General features: G+C 41.8%; 1 protein-coding gene and 1 long non-coding RNA gene across 4 annotated transcripts in view; one reads left to right on the forward strand and one right to left on the reverse strand.

Annotated features, from left to right (window-relative positions):
• The window catches only part of DCAF1 (DDB1 and CUL4 associated factor 1), a 65,658-nt gene that overhangs the window by 20,888 nt on the left and 22,853 nt on the right, over positions 1 to 21,917 (reverse strand). For all 3 annotated transcript variants that reach the window (XM_053953650.1, XM_053953649.1, XM_053953651.1), the window contains 15 exons: positions 21,664 to 21,781; positions 16,957 to 17,033; positions 16,630 to 16,703; positions 15,575 to 15,688; positions 13,740 to 13,877; positions 12,412 to 12,915; positions 11,157 to 11,258; positions 9,797 to 9,955; positions 8,346 to 8,525; positions 6,949 to 7,158; positions 5,600 to 5,769; positions 4,279 to 4,403; positions 1,930 to 3,190; positions 836 to 1,034; positions 76 to 158 (listed from right to left, as the gene is read on the reverse strand). In XM_053953650.1, coding sequence (XP_053809625.1) covers positions 76 to 158; positions 836 to 1,034; positions 1,930 to 3,190; positions 4,279 to 4,403; positions 5,600 to 5,769; positions 6,949 to 7,158; positions 8,346 to 8,525; positions 9,797 to 9,955; positions 11,157 to 11,258; positions 12,412 to 12,915; positions 13,740 to 13,877; positions 15,575 to 15,688; positions 16,630 to 16,703; positions 16,957 to 17,033; positions 21,664 to 21,773 — 3,506 coding nt within the window. In that variant the 5' untranslated portion in view covers positions 21,774 to 21,781. The remainder of the gene's footprint in view (positions 1 to 75; positions 159 to 835; positions 1,035 to 1,929; positions 3,191 to 4,278; positions 4,404 to 5,599; positions 5,770 to 6,948; positions 7,159 to 8,345; positions 8,526 to 9,796; positions 9,956 to 11,156; positions 11,259 to 12,411; positions 12,916 to 13,739; positions 13,878 to 15,574; positions 15,689 to 16,629; positions 16,704 to 16,956; positions 17,034 to 21,663; positions 21,782 to 21,917) is intronic.
• LOC128794063 (uncharacterized) lies at positions 927 to 2,347 on the forward strand. Its single transcript, XR_008432974.1, has 3 exons — positions 927 to 980; positions 1,217 to 1,870; positions 2,269 to 2,347. It is a non-coding gene; the product is annotated as an uncharacterized LOC128794063 (long non-coding RNA).

Here is a 21,917-nt window from a genome sequence, read left to right on the forward strand (position 1 = left end):
TTTTAGTGTTTATTCCTGTTTCAAATGGTTCTTCCAACTGCAGCACACCCCACAGCTGAACCAGAGTGTACCTACTTCATATCAAAGACAGACTTCATTCCCCACAATGCAGATAGAGGTTGGCTCCATGTAGCAGATGTCAGCAATAAAGATCCATCCTGAATTTCCAGATTGGCATAGAGGGAAGGAAAAGAACACCAGGGAAAACAGAGGTCATCATTTTACCTGTACACTTTTAATTTACAAGATCAATTTAGAAACTGTAGAGCAGACACTTTTGTGCTTAAAACTACTCCTATAGGGATAAAATCCAAGTATCCAATACTATGTATAACAAAGAGCCCAAAGTAGACAAACTTTACAGGTAACAATAGGAACAATCTATGATGTTAACAGCAGATAAAATCAGGATAATTCATGGCTGAATTCTGATGCCCTATGAGGGGAGTCCATTCTGCTTATAAATCTTTTCTTTCTTACTAGAATGAAAGGTTTCTTTCTCCAGTAAAGATATATAAACTCTGATATCTTATCTTACACATAAATAAATGTGTAATAGTCAGTTTAAGCATTTTTCCACTTCCAGACATACATATTAATTTCTTAAGAAGGCACAGAACCACTGTGTATCTTCTTTACTATCTTGGGAAGAAGAAACCCTAAATGTAGATTCACAAGAGCGACAATATGCAACTATTGTAAGTACCCCAACAACAGGCACTGCAGGCCAGCCAGTAGGTGCATTTCAGATGTACATATCCAGATGAGCCCAAAACATCCCAGGGCTTAGGCAGTGAGAACTGCTAAAGATCAGAACAGGTCTGTGGTTCCTTACCCTGGATGGCTCAAGGTGCGTGATGGCAGAGTTGTGGCAGTTGTAACTGGCCTCTTCCTGTCCACTGAACACGTTATAGAGTTTCAACTGCCCCGTGCAAGTACCCAGCATTAAGAATCGTTCTCTTGCAGAAAATGCACAACAGGTAAAGCCACTCTCATCCTCATTTGCTTCCCTGAACACAGAAATTGGACGGAACCTAGAGAAGGCAAAAATACATGGGTAACCCAATGGAGAGAAGCAAAACTGAAATGCTGTGTGATATTAAATCCAGCCCTTAAAGATTGCACAGATACAAGTTATAACTTTCTTCTAGAGTAAGCCAGGTGTCAGTTTGAAGACTAGTGCTTGAGTATTACAACAGTGTTTGCAATCTTTCAGGGTTTGTTTTCCACTATGTGGTACTTCTGTTAAAGCACATCATTAAGCTGAAGCACTTGGACTCCATCTTCAAAGCTGGATTGATGGAAAACCTGTAATGTCAACACCTGGGTAAGTACAGAGAGCTAGCAAAAAAAATTCCTAGCAGTTCTGAAACACTTAGCACAAGAAGATGTCATATGAGCTAAACAACACCCTGGTATCATAACTGCCCAGTGACACTGCTTTCACTGTGAATATGCTCTCACATCACCTTTAGAAATGTGTCACCTTTATTTTCATAAACTTTACATCACCTTCCAGTTTAACCTCAGGAAAGGCCACTGGTGGTGCTGATGATTCAGTTGCAAGAACAAAATAGAGATTTCACTGACCTACATCCGTCAGCCAACCATCCTCAAGGCTATGTTACCCTCTCATAAAATTGGTGCTGCATACTCACCTTCCAATGGAAAACAAAGAGCTACCAGCTTCATTAGTCAATGTTGCTACTGACAATAAAGTGTGCTTTGTGTACTAAGGGTCGGCACTAAGGACAAGACAAACAGAACAACTACTAAAAATGCCTTTCAAGGCTCTTTCCCTGTCACTGTGAATGAAAACTCTTTTGTCTCCAAGGATACTCCACGGTGGGACTGCACAGCCTGAATCCAGGTAAGGCTCTTTGGCACAGGGTACATCCTGAGAGATAACAACATAGTTTTCTTCCTTACCTGCTGAATATAAGGTGTCTATCAAAGCAGCCACCATCCACCCCTCCGTACTTCGGAAAGGCCGCCCTGCGGGTCAGCCGTGAGGTAAAGTTAGTGGGCGCCTGGCGCCTCTGTTTTGGCTCAGGACACTGGTGGGGAGTAAAGAGAGAGAAAGGGGGACAGGTGGCAACAGGGTTCTTGCAGCGGGCATGCTGCTCCCTAAGGTACTCTGTGATTATACTGTCCAGCGTGGGTGGGGAAGGAAGGTGTCTGTCCAGCTGCTTTTTGATAGCTGGGCTCTGGCTGTAGGCGCCATGGTCCGATTTTTGTCGCAACACTCTGATTTTCCTGCCGTTGCAGGGAGACGGCCTTTCCCTGACAAAGCTAATCCTGCCAATCAGAGGAGAATTGCTGGCATAAGAAGGGCCTGGAAGGGCAGGTGGGCCTTGGGATGCAGACGGTCTTGCCTGAGCATGGACAGAGGTGGCAGTGGAACCTACAGCAGTGTGGCTACTCAAACGGGCCGAGATGCCGTTAGCTATACGAGGAGTGCGAGGCAGAGTCACCGGAGAGGCAGCGGCTGCAACAGGGGTGAAGGCAGAAGAGTGAGATGCTGCAGTCATGGGCAGGTCAGCCTCTTTCGTAAGGACAGACGCCGTTTCCCCGAGGCCCTTAGAGATGAGATGGTTCCGAATCAGCAGCAGCAGCTCCTTCTCAGGAAAAGTGATCCTCGACTGGGCCACCACATCCGCCTTCTGCAGCCGCGCCAGCGAGACATCCGTGCCGATGAGCAGGGGCTTCCCCGAGACGCGCTCGATGAGCTCGGCAGCGTACTTGCAGAACTTCACGTGCTCGCTGCGCTTGTCCTGCAGCACGGGCTCCTTCATCAGCTGCTGGATCTGGCAGCTGCTGAACAGGGGCAGCTTGCTGATGATCTGCCGGACGGTGCTGCTGCGTGACAGCCCCACCAGGGCTTTGCAGGCCAGGGCCCGGATCTGATCCGCGTCAGTGATCGGCATCTTCACAGACAGCAACGACAGCAGCACCTTGATGCCATTGTTGGACTGCACCACATTCCACATCTTGGCTAACGTGTGTTCACTGCTCTTGGGGGCCTGAGGAAGCTTCCGACGAGGAGTCCCAGAGATGAATTTCCCGATGCTGGAGATCCGGTTATCTGGGCCACACACACAATTGATGATGATCTGAAGGGCTGATTTCTGAATCTCAGCATCATGGATGAAAAACTCACCCTCAGCAACCCCAAGGATGATACTAATACCTAGTAAGGGAAAGAAACCGTTTCTTTATTACTCTAAAACTTATCTTACACAAGTTGATCAGACAAGTAAGGGAATCTTCTAACAAATTTGAAGAAAATAGGTACTTCCCTTAATTCCAGAAAATCCTGAAGTTCTGCTAAATAGTCTAAGACATATTCTTCTACCTCCCTAGCAAAATATTTTCCTGCCCTGCTGCTCCTCCACCTCATCATCAGTAGGTAATGTCACACAATCTCTTAGATTGATCAAGCACAGCCCAGGAGTAAAAAATCTAAAGTATCTGGACAGAGCAAGATGCACAGACATGCTCTGATTCCTACCGCATGGAGCAACTCTTTTATAAACATCAACAAAGTAAACCCTAAGAGGAAGGAAGGGGACCAAGTCACAGAGGACAAAATAATCGTATCAACTTCCAAAAGGGATCAGGTGAAAAAGAAACTCTAGGGCAACTTTTTTTCCCCACAAAATTCCTCTTAGTTTCACGTCTGCTTCAGAATATCAAAACCTTCACAGAATTGGTGTTTGCCTAGAGGTGTTTTGTGCAAAAGGAATTGTCTTTTGCCTATATCTAGTATTCTGCCTGCCTTTATTTTTATTTTCTTACAAAGAAAAGTGAGGCTCCAGTTAAAGTAGAAGCCTTGGATCTGATCCAGGCACATCTCACTCATTTACATGCTGAACCTGGAGGTAACCAGTTACAGCATAAGTCACACAGCAATAATTGTTCCTCTCCCTTACTCTCAAATGCCATATATCCTCAGGAGACCTAAATTTCCGAGAAACTGAGGAAACCTAATAGTCCCATTACAAAAGTATATTTGCCTCCACCTGTATTTAATGAGCTCTTGAAAACAAGTGCAAGAGAAAGACCTGCCTCTAAATTTGTAACATAACCACAGTGCTAATCATGACACAATTTTAACCACAGTGCACTCTCCCATCTATTTGCATCCTTGACAGTAACTCTGAGTACATGAATTATTTTAACCCTTGTCTCACTATAGGTGAGGAACAGCCAGCCAAAACCCATGTAACAGAAGACAACTGATAAATGTGCAAGTCATTAGGACCATATTCTGCTTACCCACAGTGGAAACAGTAGATCCAGCTTCATCTAACACATCCACAGGTTCTGCCAGTTGCAACTGGATTTTAGGTACTACAGTCAAGATGGCCAGTACATCCAAAGCGTATCGTACCGTGTCATTCCTGGAAGACAGCAACAGAAGAACTTCTTAGAATTGCATGTACAGAGCTGTTTCAATAGCATAAAATAGTATTCAATTTACTCTACTCCAAGAAATGGAAGTAAATCAGTCACATCTGCTGCATTTGATGGTGCCTTTTGATTTTAGAATGAAAAGGGCTGGTCTCCATAGAAGGTAGTGCTCACATGCACACCATTGCCTGCAGTCTGCCAACATTTATCTCACATGGCTCACAGGCTCCTAAAAACATAGTAATTCTGTATTTATAAAAATAAGAATGTTAGGACTTACTAATGAAACCGTTCTAAATTAAGCTGCTAAATTTAATCTAACTCTACATCTTAGCTGGGAAACACTGCTGTCCAAAATACTCTGTCACCAGTTAACTGGGAAGGAAGTTTTTCTGAAGTCAAGGGAAACTGTTCAGCAGTAAACCAGACAACTCTGATAGTCAAAAAGACACCAACTTAGGCTCTAGCTCAAGAAAGATGCAGGAGTGTGGAAGGTGAAAAGGGATGTTCAGCAAGAGGTGAGAGAGCAGAAAAACGCAAAAAAAAAGAGATTTTTCACCTGGTTGGAAAGGTAGGAGTTAATCCAGATTAGGTTAGCAATTAGGAAACAGCTGCAGAAGGAAAGAAACAGGAGAACACAAACTACCCCGGCAGGAGAGTGCAACCTGAGAGTTGGAGGGAGGCAGGGAACTACAAAAGCAAAACAGGATTTCAAAGGCTTTCAATTTAAGTTAGGCAAGGAGCTCCTGCAGGCAGCAGAAATAAGGAGGGAGTCCTGGCCCACCTCATTCCAGGATTAAAATATGTCTTAATTTCACCCTCTTCTTGGAGCATTTTCTAGCCTTTCTCTTAAAAAAAAGGTAAACAAATTTTGAGACAGATAGAAAGAGGCACAGAACTGTGATGAAGCTTTTCTGAGAAATCAGTGCCATACTAATTCAAAGGCCTGAGGCATTTTGGCTCTTCAGAAATTTCTTGACATCCCTCTCTCTACCTTAAAATTTTAGTCCTGCTTTCCCCAGAGTTAGCTTTGATAATCACTGTGTTGCCACAGCACAGGCCCTTAACAGCACTAACCAGCATGTGCCTGTTTTAAACTATCAGGGCAGAAAATCTGGAAATGTAATGTCCTGTCCAAGAGTCACAAGTGCTGCACTCAAATAGAGCACTACAGCAAACAGCTCACCTTGCATAGTACGTCTTCCAGTTGCAGGCAATGGAAATGAGCTGAAGCATGAGCTGGACACAAGACAGCTTGAGAAAAACCTCTGCTGGCTCCCAGTAAAGCTGTGCTGGACCATATTCAATCAGGAACTCCATCATCTCCACAATCTGCTCATGAGTATAGGAGCAGGCCTGCAGGGTCCAAGGGACACCATTAGATCACAAGGGTTACAAACTTGCACATCAAATCCCTCACTGCTGGGATTAGACTGAAAACTGCATCTGTAAGATTAGACTACTCTGTGTCTTGAAGATTAAGTATTTACTTTCTGGTTGATTCCCCAGTTATAAAAGAATATAGCAACTGTCACTATAATGCACAATAATAAGCTTAAGGATAATATCCTTAAAGTTTCTTTACAGTCTCAGAAAACTAAGGCAAATTTAAGAAGAAAAGTTACATTAAATTAAAATTCTACTCTGCTTTTAAGCTACTAATCTAGTAGTTACTACAGCACCACTCAATATACATCTATGCTAAAATACTAAAAAGGTTGCTAAAAATATTCAGTTACATTTTTTAAGTTTTGACTACAAAGCATACTGAATTAAAAAAATTCCTAGCAAGTTTGCCTTTCAATATTTTTAATTACATGAGAAAGCAACATTTTATATACATTTTTAGTTACTGAAAAGAAGTGATTTCTGCAGAAGCAAAAACTTCCTTATATTTTCTTACTTCAGTTCCTCCAGAAAATCATCATAAATTAAATCAGAAACCACAGGTGAATATACTTTCTCAAAACCAGCAGCCCTAAAATCTAGTTTAGAAAAGGCCTACCAAACGAACAAACCCAAAACAAATCAACAAAACCAGCTTTGCAGGGAGAAATCAGGAAAAAAAATCATAGCCAAGACTATGGATTATTATCTATCTGGATCTCACAGGTCATTTCTAAAAACAGTGGTGTTCAAAACACATTTCAGTTATCATTATCAAATTAAACTTACTTCTGGGTTTTTCAGCATTATGTACCTCTATATACATACAGATTTTGTTCTTTCAGAGATTCACAGCATAGAAAACCCCATAAATATCAAAAACAACCTGCCTTTGAGTTTTTGAGAGATGGAAAGGCCACAGCACACGAGCAGAAGCCTTAATCAAATGTAATTCAGAAAAACCTCAAGGGTTCCTCTGTATTTTCCTATTACAGTGCCATTCCACACAACAGGAAGAAAGTACAAATGAAACAATTGCAGCCTGCCTAGTTATTACACCGGCTTCAAAGGGTATCTACACGTGTCTACAGCTTGGATTCAATGGAGAAATGCAACAACCATGTGAAAAGCCTGCACTGTGCTCCTCACCTTGTAGGGGGGCTGTGGATGGACCAGGATGCCGCCCTCAGTGCGCTGCAGCGACTGCTTCACCTGCTCCAGTTTGATGGCAAGGTGAGCCTCGAAGTACCGGCGCAGCGCCATGCAGGTGTGCTTCCCCGTCTGGCGGCTGGCAAAGATCTCATCATCACTCAGGAGGGCTCCTTGGTCTTCCAGGTTTAAGATCTCCAGAGTGCTTATCTTCAGAAAGAAGTTGGGTGTGAGGAAAAAAAAGTTTCATCAGCTCAGTCTTCAGGAAAAAAGCATCTACAACTCTTAGCTGCTCTTGTACTAAACCCTAACACTGCCTTTGCTGTACAGGACATAGAAGTACACTGAGAGCTGACAAAGGCTGTCTGAACAGAAAAGGGTCTCTGTGTGTGTAAATAGCCAAAATTGAACCATGCCCTCTCCTTCACTATCTATGGAGACAGAAATCACAGAATGAACTAGGCTGGAAAAGACCTTTGAGATCCTCAAGTCCAACCTATGACCTAACACTTCCTCATCAACTAAACCATGGCACTGAGTGCCACATGCAGTTTTTTTAAACATGTCCAGGGACGGTAACTGCAACCCCTTGCTGGGCAGATAATTCCAGTGCCCAATCACTCTTTCAATGAATTTTTTTCTGACATCCAATCTAAACGTCCCCTGGCACAGCTTAAGACTGTCCTCTCGTTCTGTCAGTCATTGCCTGGGAGATGAGACCAACCCTTACCTGACTAGGTAGTTGTAGAGAGTGGTAAGGTCACCCCTGAGTCTCCTTTTTTTCCAGGCTAAAGAAGTCACATCAGTGTAGGTCTGGAGGCAGTGTTGTGCTGGCTATTATTAGGCATTATATGGCACCACACAGTGTGCTTGCACCCTGCAGCACTGATGTCCCTCAGTTAGACACAGCTCAAGCTGCAGGAATGCACAGCAAAACCCTGCAGACATTGCAGCTTTTCTACTTGAACAGTGTCTTGAACTTGTGCCCAGAAGGTACCATAGCTCCTGCAGCACACACACAGCCATTCCTCTCATGGAACAAAGCTGCATTTATCCACATCTAATAGCATGCATGTCTATGTGGAGTGGTAAGAAACATCTGGACTATCACTAAGCCACCACTGCTTGAATGAGTATTGCTTAACCCAGGAGTTGCACCAAAAAAGCTCCCAAAGGGTATAAGGCCTCTAGATAATAATCACAATAATAAAAATAATAAAGATAAAAGGATGCATGTGAGTGTCGCTTAGAAAACTCAACCCACCTCTCCATCTCTTGGGAACTGAGGAGGAAAAACCCCAAACAACACCAAAGAACAAAACTCTACGAAGTTGCATTTACAAGGTGCAAAACCTGCCACTAAACCCCCGTTCCCTACTAAAGGCCGCAGCCCTTACCAGGTTAACCAGACGTCGCAGCCCATCGTGCCTATCAAACAGCTCCAGGACAGCACGGAAGGAGAAGCAAATGGAGAAGAACATGGTGGCATGGCAGCAGCCTGAGGCATGGGAGCACTCCATCAGCCACAAGGTGTAGTTCACTACATCTGAAAGCACATTATGGGGGTGCATGCACACCTAGAAAGCAAAAGAACACTCTTGAGGAGGACTTCAAACAGATTGCTTAAGAGACTTGGTCCAAGGAGAATGAAGACTCTTTGAGAGGACAAGTATCAGCTATTCCCAGCTTGACTTGAGACATGAAATAAGAAGTCCCATTTCCAGACCAGTAAAAATAGCTGCTGACTAATAAAGACTAAAAAAGAATATGAATTGGCAATGTAGGATTAGAAATTGGTCCGTTTCCAGGGCAAAGCACAATGAATACAGCAGCCTTAGTGTAGTATAATTCCAGAGTCCTTCTCCATACACTTCCACATATCCAAAGAATGCTTCGCTAGAGGCAGACAAGTTTCCACTGAAGAAACACAAATTCTGCTCAGTGGAACCAAGTACCATATGCAATGCTGAGGTACTAGCAAACTCTGGCAGCACTGAAGCCTAGGGTAATTGCAAGGATTGTCAAATGCAAGACTAGAGCCTGTCTCTTCTCTGGAAACACACAACTGAGCTGGTCTTTTCCTGCTCTCAGGCCGTGCCTCTGAGATGTGCAGACCATGTGCTCAGAACTGCACTTTTGCATTTGTCTATTTACTTCTACTGAGGAGGAACTGGGAACCCTCTGTCAGGGTCAGTGACAAGAGAACTGAAGTGCTGGCACCAGCTGCTGTGTGCCAAGTTAGCAGAGTTTTCCATCTCTTCCCTGCTGGTGTTGGATATACTCAAAGAACACAGTGCTACCAGCTTCAGACCTACCAGCATGGACTACTTGACAGGGGACTGTACCCTGAAGCTGGCTTCCTCTGAAATCCAAAATGTACCACAGATACCTGCTCTACCTGGTATCTGAACATACTGGGGATAAGATCTGGCAGAACATCTGGAACCATGCATGGAGAAAAACCATCTCAGGTGTAGTAGTCCATTGGAACAGATAGGAAAAGAAAGGCAAATGAGAATGAAGGAGGTTTTCGTTGAGATTTTTTGAGGGAAAGAGGGAAGAATAGAATGAACAGAGTGATTAAAGTATTAAGACAATGCTGACAAGGTCTTCTGTTACTTCCCTAGGAACTGAAATCCACACCCTTGAAACAAAACACTGTTATTCATATACACACCTTGAAACAATACACTATTATTCATATACCTCCTAATGCCTCTGCATATATCAATCATCCATATAAATTTGCTTTTAAGCTTAGATTATGTTTATTCACTGTTTGAACACAGGTAGAAACACTGAGAAATTATGGGAATCACGGCAGTTACAGTACAAGAACAACTCTTACCCTCTCCATAGCATCTTGATTGTACGACAAGTAATACAAACACATGGACACTCCTGTTGCTGCCATGGAAGGACGAGGAATCTCCAGCAACTTTTGCACTCCTCCATGAGCAACAAACTCTGTAGCAAACTTGTTGTGCAGCAGCAATGATGCCAAATGCTAAGGAATCATAAAAGGAGATTAGACTAGGATTCTTCAAACTGTCATCAATTCCATCCCCATCCCATAGAAAAACAGAGAGCAGAAAAAGTAACTGCTCTGTGCTTTGTGTACCTCACTTCTTCCTCCCATTACATTTAATCCAGAATGTAGTATTTATCCCAATAACAAAACCAAAAGAGACACTACCAGACATATTTTTTTACACATCTTGCAAAAAAAATACAAGAAAAGCAGAGCAACTCAGAAATTATCCAACAGGCCACCTTAAGGTCTTTCTATTGCCTTCAAATTCACTCACTTTCTATTACCATTACTAACTATTTAAATTTCCATTCATATTTTGATTATGACATATTGCTGACAGAAGGAATTTTACAAAATTGGGTATAAAGGCGATTAAAGGGAAGTCTGCAGCTGCACTGAAGTGTACTGCACACTGCTTTTCTGGATTACCTACATCTTAAGAGGAAACAGTAAGAGCCACTGCAAACCCCACTCTACTCCCAACTGAAGTAACCTACAGCTACTGTAGGAACACTGTTCCTTCAAAATAAATTTTCAAATGACAAAGATACAGAGAGGAAGACTCTGGAGGATCAGAGGCAGAGAAGTTATTGTGAAAGAGGGAAAGAATGCACAGAAAAGTTTAACTTGTGCTGCTGCACTGCAGGTTTGGCTTGAATACAGTTATTTTGTGTGGCTTTTTACCTTGGGGAGGTAACCTTAAAGACTACTCACACAAAACTAGTTTTTAAACCACTGAGTTCAGAGATGTCATACTGAGGCTTCTGGGAGTAAGATGTTTATGCTCCTTCACAAGTGTCCTGTGAGATGGCAGGCAGTGGAATAACTCAGGAATGCCATCTAAGGGCAGCAGGAACACAATCATTTGACAGAAAAAGGAATTTTTATCATCTTCAAATAGGTAGATGACAGGCGAACTTAATGGCCCTTCCTGCACAATTAAGATATTTTTATTCCCTCCTTCCTTTCCCGTTTTTTCATTTTAAGTGCTTGATACTTCAAAAACCAAAACTGCAATGCATTCAACTTGAGTGAAAGCCACTTCCAATCCTGGGGAATGCTGCAAGACATCAGCCTAAAGAAGATGAGCACTTGCCTTTGACACATAGCAAACATATATTCCATGTTTTTACAATGTTTATGGTATATTTTATATATTATGAAAGTAATTTACCTTAAGGGCTTCAAAAGTGAGCAGCACGTCGTTGGTTCGCTTCAAATCAATGTAGTACATCATCAGCTCCCTTGATCCCAGTTGCATAAAGATGGGTAGCAGCTGAGAAAATAAAAATGGGACACTAGCTGAATGTTTCATGGGATTTACAAGGTCTCTTTTGGTTTATACTCTCTCAAACCCCCAGTTTTCCCCTATTAGCAGATACCTGTTATGAGAGGTCAGAGGTAACCAGCTCCATCCATAGGAAGCAATAAAGGTTAACAGACCTCTTGTAATACATCTGCTGACTGCAGCAAGGTGCATGGCAGCTGCCACACGGAAATCTTAAGACTCTCCTCCAAGTGCGGCTATGGAAGTCCACACAGATACCACCCTGGAGAGAGGCTCCAGCTTCCATCTGTGCAAAGACAACTACCCAACAACTGAACAGAAAAAACAGGAGAGCAGGGCAACAGACCAAAACCCTTTGCATCATTCTTTGTAACACCTTCATGCTAGTAATTCCTATTTTTATAGCCTACTATTGCTGGCATATGAAACAATCCAGTCTGCATGCAGGGTGTTAGGGGGTAATGATTTCACCGGCTCTCACAGAAACAAAGCACACATGTGCACACACATAACATCTACCACAAGGCAAAACTGTGTTGCTTTGTTCTGCTACTAATTAAGGTAAACCACAAAAAAAAAAATTAAAAAAAAAATAATAAAAAAAAAGGAAACACTTCACTTTTTGGTAAATCTGACACAGCCACATTATTTTGTCTATTTAAGTATTCTCAGTTATCAAAAGCATCTGCATAACATGGGCCCTGCCACTTCTCCTCAGAACTACTACAGAGGTTACACAAACCACTTCATTTAGAATTTCAAGTTGATTATTTCCTCAGACTTTTACTTGTAGGACTCCATTATATCCACCATAGGAAACAGGAAAAATGTCTGCATTTCAAACAAAGCTTCCAAGCACTAAATTTAGCAGGAATATGGGACAAAATTCCCAGCCATGCTCCAACTACCAGACCACACATCTGCTAGGTTCAGGTTTGAGTATTACCCACCAAGTAATATTCAAACTAATGACTTCATCAGTTTAGAAGTCATCAACAACTCAGGAAAAGTTACCAGTCTTAATCATGACAGGAAATATCAGAGCGTGATATAACAGTTCTGCCAATTCTCCCCCACAATTCCACTCAGCTTTGTACAGAGAATTAGAACAGAGTGCTTCCTCCCACCTTCATATGCTCACCTCTTGGTACTCCCCCAAGGGAGTCAGGTACTGAAGAATCAGCCTCTGCTCTATGGCAGGAGTCAAGGGGTAAAGTGTGTAATTAGTGCCAATCACCCACGGGGACATTTCTGACCAGCTGCTGTTGGACAGTTCAACAAACATCCGCTCTGGTTCCGAGGTGGAGAAGCCCAGCTTTTGCTTGGCCTTCCGGAAGCCGTCTCTTTCGTGCTGTTTCCCTGATCTGCCTTTTCTCAGTCCCCCATCATCTAGCTTTGTAGCAGAGTTTACTCTGCTACTGGTCTTATGACTTGAATCGAGGTGAAAGGAGATCTCTATATCACCAGAAACTTCTTCTTGCTCTCCATCTACTGTCATCTCCCCATAATCCATATCCACAGCCTCTTCATCGAGGGGCAGCAGAGGATCTGATGGCACTTTCCGAGGACTGGGGCGCTTGTTTTCCTGTTTTGTGGTCATTTCAGTGACCTGCAACTCTCGTAGCCGACGAAGCACCAGAGCCACCTGTTTCAGAAAAGCAGCACTCATGAGAATATACTCCTTGCTTTGGTCATGCATCTCTCCTCAGCCATATTTTTTGTTATCATCATAAAACCCCTCCACAGCACATAGTGCTGAGTATGCTGTGGTGTACATTTGCCCAGAGAATAACTTCAAAGTGACTGAGAGAACTCAAATCCATTTTGCTACAGCAACTCTTCATTCTAAAATATCAGCACCATGTCTCCCATGTGAGAAGGAAGTGGCTGGAAAGCCATTAGGAGCAGATGAGCTATAGTGGTGCTAACAGAAGCACATACCAGTTTGCAGCATCCTTCCACCATTTCTGCCCAGCCTGAAATGCAAGCAACATTCCCTTTGGAAGCAGCAGCTTTGGTAAATTGCAGTTCCACAAAACCAAAGGTCATGCTTTTACTTTTAATGTTTAGAAGAGAAGTCATAGCTGTCTCCATGTTGACTTACCTTTCATTTTAAAACTCTGCCTGGTGTTAAACCTCTGTAACTATTGCACAATCATAATGTGCAATAGTTACAGATGCAGAGCTTCTGAAAGCTCTTCTTTTAGGAAAGTATGAATATAAGCCTCATTAACAAGTAAAGTATTTGACTTCTTAGGTTTCCATTGTCATTTTGAATACAACTGCTGTTAACAGAATAATCAGGCTGCATGCTCCAACTCAGGCAGGAAAGGATGGGAACCATGATTCTTACAGACAGTAAAACCACTGTAAGACTCATATTAACCCATGAATGTGAGCTCCCCATAAATAAAAATCATAAAGAGGTAACTGTACTCCACAAAGGGAAAGTGATTGAGAGATCATTACCAATTGGGAGTTCTCATCCCTGTAATTTGCAGCAATGTCCTGGTTTTCCATAGCTCCTCCCAACAGTCCTGTTGCATATGTCCTTAGGGGCTGATCAGCCTCTCGTGCCCACTTAAAGAGATTTTCAACTATGCCTTCCTAGAAGGGAGAAAACAAGAAACCAGTTCTAACAGTTACATTTCATCTTTAACTTCTCAGTCCCAGAGTCACACTGAAAGCATCTATTGGGAAGAATTCTCTCTTATGACAGTAATGACCAGGCTGGATTTCCTACCAAGCATGTAATGAATAAAAATAACAGCAAACAAACAAGCAAACAAAAATCTAAATCTTTAAGCTGCATGAAACTATGCCCAGGCATCAGATATCTGGATTTGCACACCTGCAAAAAGTGGCCAAGGTGCTTCCTAGGAAGCAGCAAAACACTACAGGTATGAATTAGTCCAAACGAAAAGCCCAAAGTTCTGGTCAGTTTCACTAATAAAAATCTCCAGCAATTTAACAAATTTCAAATAAGCTGTGTTGAACTTATATCAAATAAAATGAAATTTGGCTAAATTCAAAACAGACAATTAGAAAGACAACGGTTTAGAATGAAAGATCAATTTGCTTCCTCTAAATTGCCACTGGGTTCAGAAACATCAACAATGATCATGACAGAAATCTTGCACATAATTTGAATTACAGGTACAATACAATAGAACATCAGTGAAAAGTAATAATGAAGAGACACATTTTAACAGGAACTCTCAGCTTACAGATTTTTAGAGTTGCCTGTTATATACTTAAAGACAATTGCATTATTATTTCAATACACTTACATAATCAAAAAAAGTCTAACTGATGAGCTGTGAAATCCCTTGGTCGCTAGAGGGCCTCTTTGTGACAAGGACAGCACCCTCTTCCCAAAGCCTCCTATGTACAGGAGCCCTAAGTGCCGGAACAGAGCTCTAGATATTCTCAAGTCAAAAGGAAAAAAAGTCCCTCAGTGCAAAGATTAATTTCATTTCAGTTTACAGAGAGCTTTGGTCTCTGGAAATAGCTATATTCTCCTCAAATGGGGAACTATTGTTTTGGTTTTAAATTGTTTTTTGATCAAGGCTTCCCAGCCTCACCTTTGGACAGATCACAAAGTGCTCAAATCAAATCTTTCACAAAGGGAGCACATTATTTTCTTTTATCATGCTTTAGAATTCATCTGCATATTTCCAATAGTAGAGAAATTAATTTATAATTTTTATATACAGCACTGCCTCATTTCCAAACTTCAGAAAAACTTCAATTCTTACAGATGAAGAAACTGTGGCTTGAGTGAAATTCACTGTCTCCTCACTTTCCACTCTCTGTGCATTCCTTCAGAACAACTCATTTGTCAACATGTGAAGTCTGATTCAGCTGTCCATCACAGCTCCAGATAATGCCCACAAAGCTTGTGGATTTTAGACTGCTTAGTTAAAGTATGACTTGCTTATCACTTAGCTCTAGGAAAGCTATCACTCTGCCAGAGCTGGGGATTACTGGGCAAGTCCTCCATGTTCTATACAGCCTGCGCCATTCACAGGCCTATAAAGTAACAATTCCCAAAACATTATATTAAATTCCAGCTCCTCTGTTTCAGTCAGTCACACCACACTTTAAAAGGCTATGAAATACCCAAGATTTGATTAACTGAACAAGCCAAGAGCAAAAAGCCCCAAACCATTAGTGAGACTGAACAGATTGGCTCTCAGACACAGGATTTCAATATAGCTTTTTACTGGTTTCTCCTTTGGGAAGTCTTGTTGGAGTACAAAATAAAGAAAAGCATAAAACTCAAGCTTTAGTACAGGTGATACCTTTTCCTGAAAGACAACAGCTGTTTCCAGTCCCGGCATGATGTCCAGCAGAAGTCTGCAGGCAGCAGTGTTTAGTGGAGGTTCTCTGCTTGTCATCACATAAGCATTCACTAGCTGGAGAAGATCAGGAACAGCACTGGTTTGAAATTCAGCTCTGACCAAACCCAGAGCAGTGAAAGCCTTACGGCTCCCACGGCAGCAAAACAATAAAGTAAGGAATGCCAGTCTAAGCCCTGGATCTCAACATGACCAGCCTTTAGCCTGCTCCCTCAGTGCTTTAGAAGTTGAAACTACTTCCCAGAGAAGCAGAGAGCCTCTGATCTGCTGTTCATTGACTAAATATCTATCTTGAACCGACTTGTAAAGACAAGTCCCTTGAAAAACTGTAACAGTACAAACATTAAAAGATAATGAAAAAAATTAACATAAGAAATTGCACATTTTTAATTACACATGTATTTGCTTATCACTTGCAGCTTGTGCAAGCAATCTGTCAGAATCCTTCCAGCAACGTGTACAGATATAGGTGCTTGCAGGCATGCAAAGGTCACAAAATTCTAGCTATTAAGTCATGTTAGAGTTTAGCACGGCAAGTGGAAAGGCAGACTCTTGCCTCCTGATTCTCTGCCTGAGTCTTCTAGCGTTGACATGCTCTTCTGTTCCTGCAGGCAGCCCAGTAGTTCCGAGCACTCAAAAACAAAGCACTTATTGGTGGAATTAATGTATGCATTTCCATTATAGAATAAATTATGTTTTTGGACTTGTATTAGAGAAGCTCCATTTTCTTTTAAGAGTCTGATAAACCTTGAAAACAACTAATTCAGTTGTTGCTACACACATTCCAATAGCTCACAAACTCCCCTTTACTTGAGTCACTTTAACAGTGGCAAAAGAGTTGCTCTTAAACCCGTCTTAAAAACCAGTATTATGGAAAAGAGAATTCTGACACCACTAAAAAAATATTAAACAAGTAACAAGGTCAACCGGCACAGAGAAAATAAAAGCAATAAGGTGCTGTGAGGAACTGACAGAGAAAGTTCTCAGAGTAAACCTACCGCATTCATGAAATCATCATTCTTGAAGAGTATCCTCAGTAAGTGACCAAGCATGCACTCCGGGTCTGCCCGACCTGTGGGACAAACAGGAAAACTCATCTTCCTACCTCAAGATGCCAACATTAATATTGAACTGCTACCTTGAAACTGACTGTGGGATGCTCTAGAGTCAGCACTACAGAGCACAGCTTCCCAGTGCAAAAGCAGTGTCAGACCTCGATCAGCAGTTGGCACATTCAGGCTAAAAGCTGCTTACTTTTGAATATGAGCTACCAGGTAAGCACTGGGCCACAGCTGGTGCTGCCAAAACAGCTCAGGACACCTTACCTGGGTGTCGGTCATCAAACGGGTCTGGGTCCCCTTTGCGGTACTCTTCAGTCTCCTTCTCAATCAGCTCGGACATTCTGCAGCAGGAACAACAAAAAGTGAGCAGAATTCACACTCCTGGAGCACAGCTCCTCACAGCCACAGATATGTCAGAGCACTCCAAACCAGCCCATCAGCTTTCACCCAGTGTTCAGTGCCACCAGAGGATTTCTGACTGTCCACAATGGGGGGGGGGGGGAAGAAAAAACACTGGCTTCTACTATCTCATCTCATTTTTAGCTCCAAAATGCACTGAACCCATAGCGACACCCCAGAGATGCACAAACACTGGCACTCTGAAGGGCCAACACCTTTTATTTACTCATGTTAGACTCCTTGTGGTGTTCTAGAACAGAGTGTAGAGAACTAGAGCAAATAAAGGGCTTGAGCAGTACTTCTCACCACAACAGTGTCTTTCTTTTGCAGCAGAGCAAGTCTTGAACAGGTGACTTACTCCTCCTCTCTGTTCAGTCTGTGCAGGGGCAGCTGTTCAAACTGTCTGCAGTGTTTTGTTATTTTGCACATTAAATTTCAATTGTGTTGTAGAATTAAATATAAATATTTAATAAATATTAAATACTTTTATTAAGTGCTGTGTAACCTCTATTCAGTTATCAACTTTTTACCATGCATCAACTACCACCACGGATAAGACAAGGAGAAACTCAGCCAGCTCCCTGTTCACAGATCTTCAAAATACATTAAATGTTCCTCTGTATCAGAAAAACAAAATTGAGTTGTTTTGGAGCTATGCCTTCCCCTAAACTGAGAAGCAGACTCAGCAGACATAAGAAATGCTATGCTCTAAGTAGTTTAGAATGACCAGTAAGAGAATTATTATTTTTATTTACACAAAATCAAGAAGAGAAAAAATTATCTCATGGTCAAACAATAAATAATTCCATAGTCATTCACTGTCCTTCTCCACGCAGTGTTAAAGCAGAAACATATGCAATTTGAGGTGAAATAAAGAGCACACAATTCAATTGAAAAAGCATTAGGAAATTAAATCTCATTTCCTTGGTATAAAACATGATTCCTTCCCCTCTACGGAGGTCCAGAGTGGGAGGCAGCATCTATGTGCAGCACAGTATTTTAAAACAAGGTCTTAATACCTTAGAGTAGTTAGCTAGGCAGAGTTTATCACAGGGGAGGGAAAACTGCTGGGAGGCTGCAGTAATCCCTGGAAAAATATTTGTCTTTCACAGAGGATTTCCCTTACAGAACACTGCTGACTTCTACTCCATGCCTGTTACTTTCCAGAAAATACCCAGTGTTCCCAGGCATGACTAGAGGCAAAAATGTACTTAGTCCTGCCTCTGTGAGCTACACTGACTTGCCAGTGTGACAGAGGATGACTCCTGCCAGATTCTAGGAACAGCAAATTAGCTCATTGGGAATGAGCAGAGAACTTTCTTGCTTGCCTTTGATCTGACAATTATCTTTCAACAAACTGTTGATCCTGTGGGGTTCCAATATTTACTTTCATAAGCCTGATTGTGAAAGGATGCAAATTGTGTCCCTTTTTAATAATAGGTGGCACAGCTTGAGCTCTCAAGAAATTCTGGCACAAGCAAGTCACTTAAATTCTCCACTGCCAGCTCCTCATTTTTTTCCATGAGAACTAATGGCTTGAGGGATGTCTGCTGACAGAAAACTCAGACAAATGGGGAGCTGGGAAGCAGCACTCTCGCCTTGTCAGGTCTTTTGAGGTGATAATTAGCATTTTGGTGAAGTGCCAGAAAGGACAGACAGCAGCATGGAAAGTGAGCACAACACTCTGGCCAGTGCATCCTGTCTGGGTAGGCAGCCAAACAGCAAGCCAGCTCCCAGTGCTTTCAGGGACAACAACATTATCACAGGCTCAATGAAAGACAAACATGAATCGCTAATTATGGAGGGTTTTGAGACAATTATTCACAATTGCTTGACCAAAATAAAAATAAAATAAAAATTTTAAAATAAATAAATAAATCCAAAACTAAAACCACACAAACATTGCCTCTTTGAAATTGATTAAAAAAAAAATAAAAATCAAGCTTGCTTACAATACCCTTCTTTTAACTAAAACATACAAAGGCGGTTTGTGACTTGACTTAGATAAATCTATCTAGATCAACAGCTTTGTCAATTCTCAATTGAAGCAACGGAGTGTCAAGTAACTACCAAAGCTCATTTCTGCCTTCTAACATAGGCACCTGGTATACAGGGCTGTAAGAAAACACAATTCACAAAACCACACAGCTTTTATTCAAGTTTCAAGATTTCCTTCATTCACTTGGCATTATACTTGTTTTGCAGCCACTTCCAAGTCTGCAGACAAGATGTAGAATTTACACTGAGCCATTTACTTCAAATTTTTTTTTTTCTCTTTACAACTGTCTTTGGAAAGTTAGTCAGATCCTCATTTTCACTTGCCACAAACAGCTCACCTTGGGAGCAGGGAAGGGACACAGGTATACAGAAAAGTTTGTCAACTTTGCAAGGCCCCCAGTGATCTAGATGGAACAACAAAGCCATCCTAATCCTGCTTTGTGTCATCACCTGGCATTAATGACCAACTTGAGCCTTTACAGCAGATTGCAACAGCATAAGGTGCTCTAGGATCCCACACCACAATACAGTTGGTTTGTGGAGATGAAGTTACAATGTTAAACTGCTGTTTTATTCCCTTGATGAAAGAGGCTCCTGGGACACAATAAATTATCTGAGTCCCACAATTTGCCTGATTGGTTGGACATGACTTGCATCCAGTCTATGAAGTAACACTTTTGCAGGATCATTTCAATTTACAACAGTTTTGAAAACCATGTATACTAAATATCTGTTGTTTGCTGATAGGCTTTCTGAGCAATTTCTTCAGTTCATACCTTCTAAAACTCAAGTGTTTGTAAATCCAGCTTTTTGGAAGTGACAACTCAGCTGTGGTCTGTAACTGCTGCTGTTACTGTTGCTGTCCTTGTCCTGTTACTGCACTCTTACCTGTGCTGCCTCAGCGTCACATTCAACAAACCCCCACCCACACAGGGAAGTTTTCTTCCATTTAACTCACAAGAAGGAAGGAAGTAGAAAAATATCACTCACCAACAAGTATGACCACAGCTCCCTCTGCCCTAAGACCAAACCAATAAGAAGAGCACTGCCCTGCCTCAGGACATTGGCCCATGGAAGCTCTAGCTGGCAAGCATTCCTCAGGAGCATCTCTACCAGCAAACTCTAAATATCTACATAGCTAAAACTCTCTCCTACAAACAGAAACATGGATCTCATTGATAACTGAAGCACTGTAAATCTAACTTCTGATATTAACTTCTGGCCAAATACCCATGCTACCTTAAATAAATCTACTATATTTACTAAAGCAAAAATACCCGAGCCTTCACCACTCATAACCATTCTGCCTGCTGCACAGAAACCTTGAGAATCAACAAAGTTATCAGACCTGTCTGAGCATAAATAATATAGGGAGCTCCAGGAGCTGAGTGGGAGCAAGAAGTGCCAGACTGCTATAAGCACAAAAAAATACATGTTTTGTTCAAATGTCTTTAAATTTCTTAGAATACAGTAAATTTCTGGTTATGCCTACAAGAAGAAGCCTTGAAATAGCACACTTCTTTCAGACAATACACAAAGATACACCAAAACCTGCCTCATGATTTTCAAGAGCCCCACTAGTTTTTAAGTGTTAAGGGTTGGCTTCCTGTTGCTCATCTCCTCCTCCTATGCTGCTATTTTTAAAGTGCAGTAAGAACAGCAAAGAAGTTGTGCCCAGTGGGTGAGGCACAACACAGACCTGAGCAAAGAAGCTCCACCAGATTCCTGTTACTTCCACCCAGTGCCAGCTCCAGCTCTGTGCACTGACTTGTCTGACCCAACAAGGCAGAAGAGACACCTGGACTGCTCCTGAACTGCAGAGCAGTTGAGTCCTGCACACATGAGGCAGGCCATGGATCTGCCAGCAGAGCTGTGAGGAATTGGGGGAATTTCTGCAAATCTCCCCTTAAAGCAGGAGTAATGTCAGTCTACCCAAATGAAGCCAGGCTTGGGAAAACACAAATGCAACTGATCATTCAAACCTTTCTTTTGTACTAGATACTGTCTTATAGTTAATGGTGTTAAGCTCCAAATAATTTACTGGTCCAGGGAATTTTTCTCACAATATCAATGCCAGTTGACCATCACACAGCTTAAAAAAAAACCCTGATTTTAAAATCAGGTTTTAAAATTTCACTTTAAACATGCCTTATGAGTTTCACTAATACCTTCTCAATATAGCTCCTCCTACTCATCCTACTCTCGCTCTTTCATTTAATCTGATCAATGTCACTGCAATCCAAAACCCCTCAACACCTTGCTTGCCATCTCCATGAATGTTTATAAGCTTCAAGTGAAGATACCGAAGTTATTTCAAACATTTAATGATGCTCCTGACTTCTACGATTTCAGAGAATCAAATTAATGTTTTAGAGACAGTGTAAGACATCTTTGTAATATAAACTTCTTATTAAAAGTTTTTATTTAAATACCACACTAACACTTCATTTTTCAGATAAAGAAAATTAATAACAGGTTATCAAGTACGTGAACATCTCAAGAAAGCACATGGTAAAAGCTGCTGCCATGTAACTTGAGCTATTCAGCTTTAGGGATTTGCTTAGTAGATCTTACCTGGTGAGAATAGGGACCATGTCTTGCCCGCTGCCATGTTCTTTCTCCCATTGCTCAAGCAAAGTAGTGAGCTCAGCCTTGGAGTCCACATGCCCAGACCCTGAAGTCATGGCTTAGCCTAAGGCAGAGGTAACAACCAGGAAAAAAAAGGCATAAAAATGAACAAGAAATCCCACTCTTTTACTGTATTCTTTGAAGCAATCTAAATAAAATATTACAAGTCATTTGAAAGAGGCAAATAATACTCAGCAAAA

Source organism: Vidua chalybeata, chromosome 12 (genome assembly GCF_026979565.1).
Source record: "Vidua chalybeata isolate OUT-0048 chromosome 12, bVidCha1 merged haplotype, whole genome shotgun sequence".
In the NCBI taxonomy this organism is placed as follows: domain Eukaryota; kingdom Metazoa; phylum Chordata; class Aves; order Passeriformes; family Viduidae; genus Vidua; species Vidua chalybeata.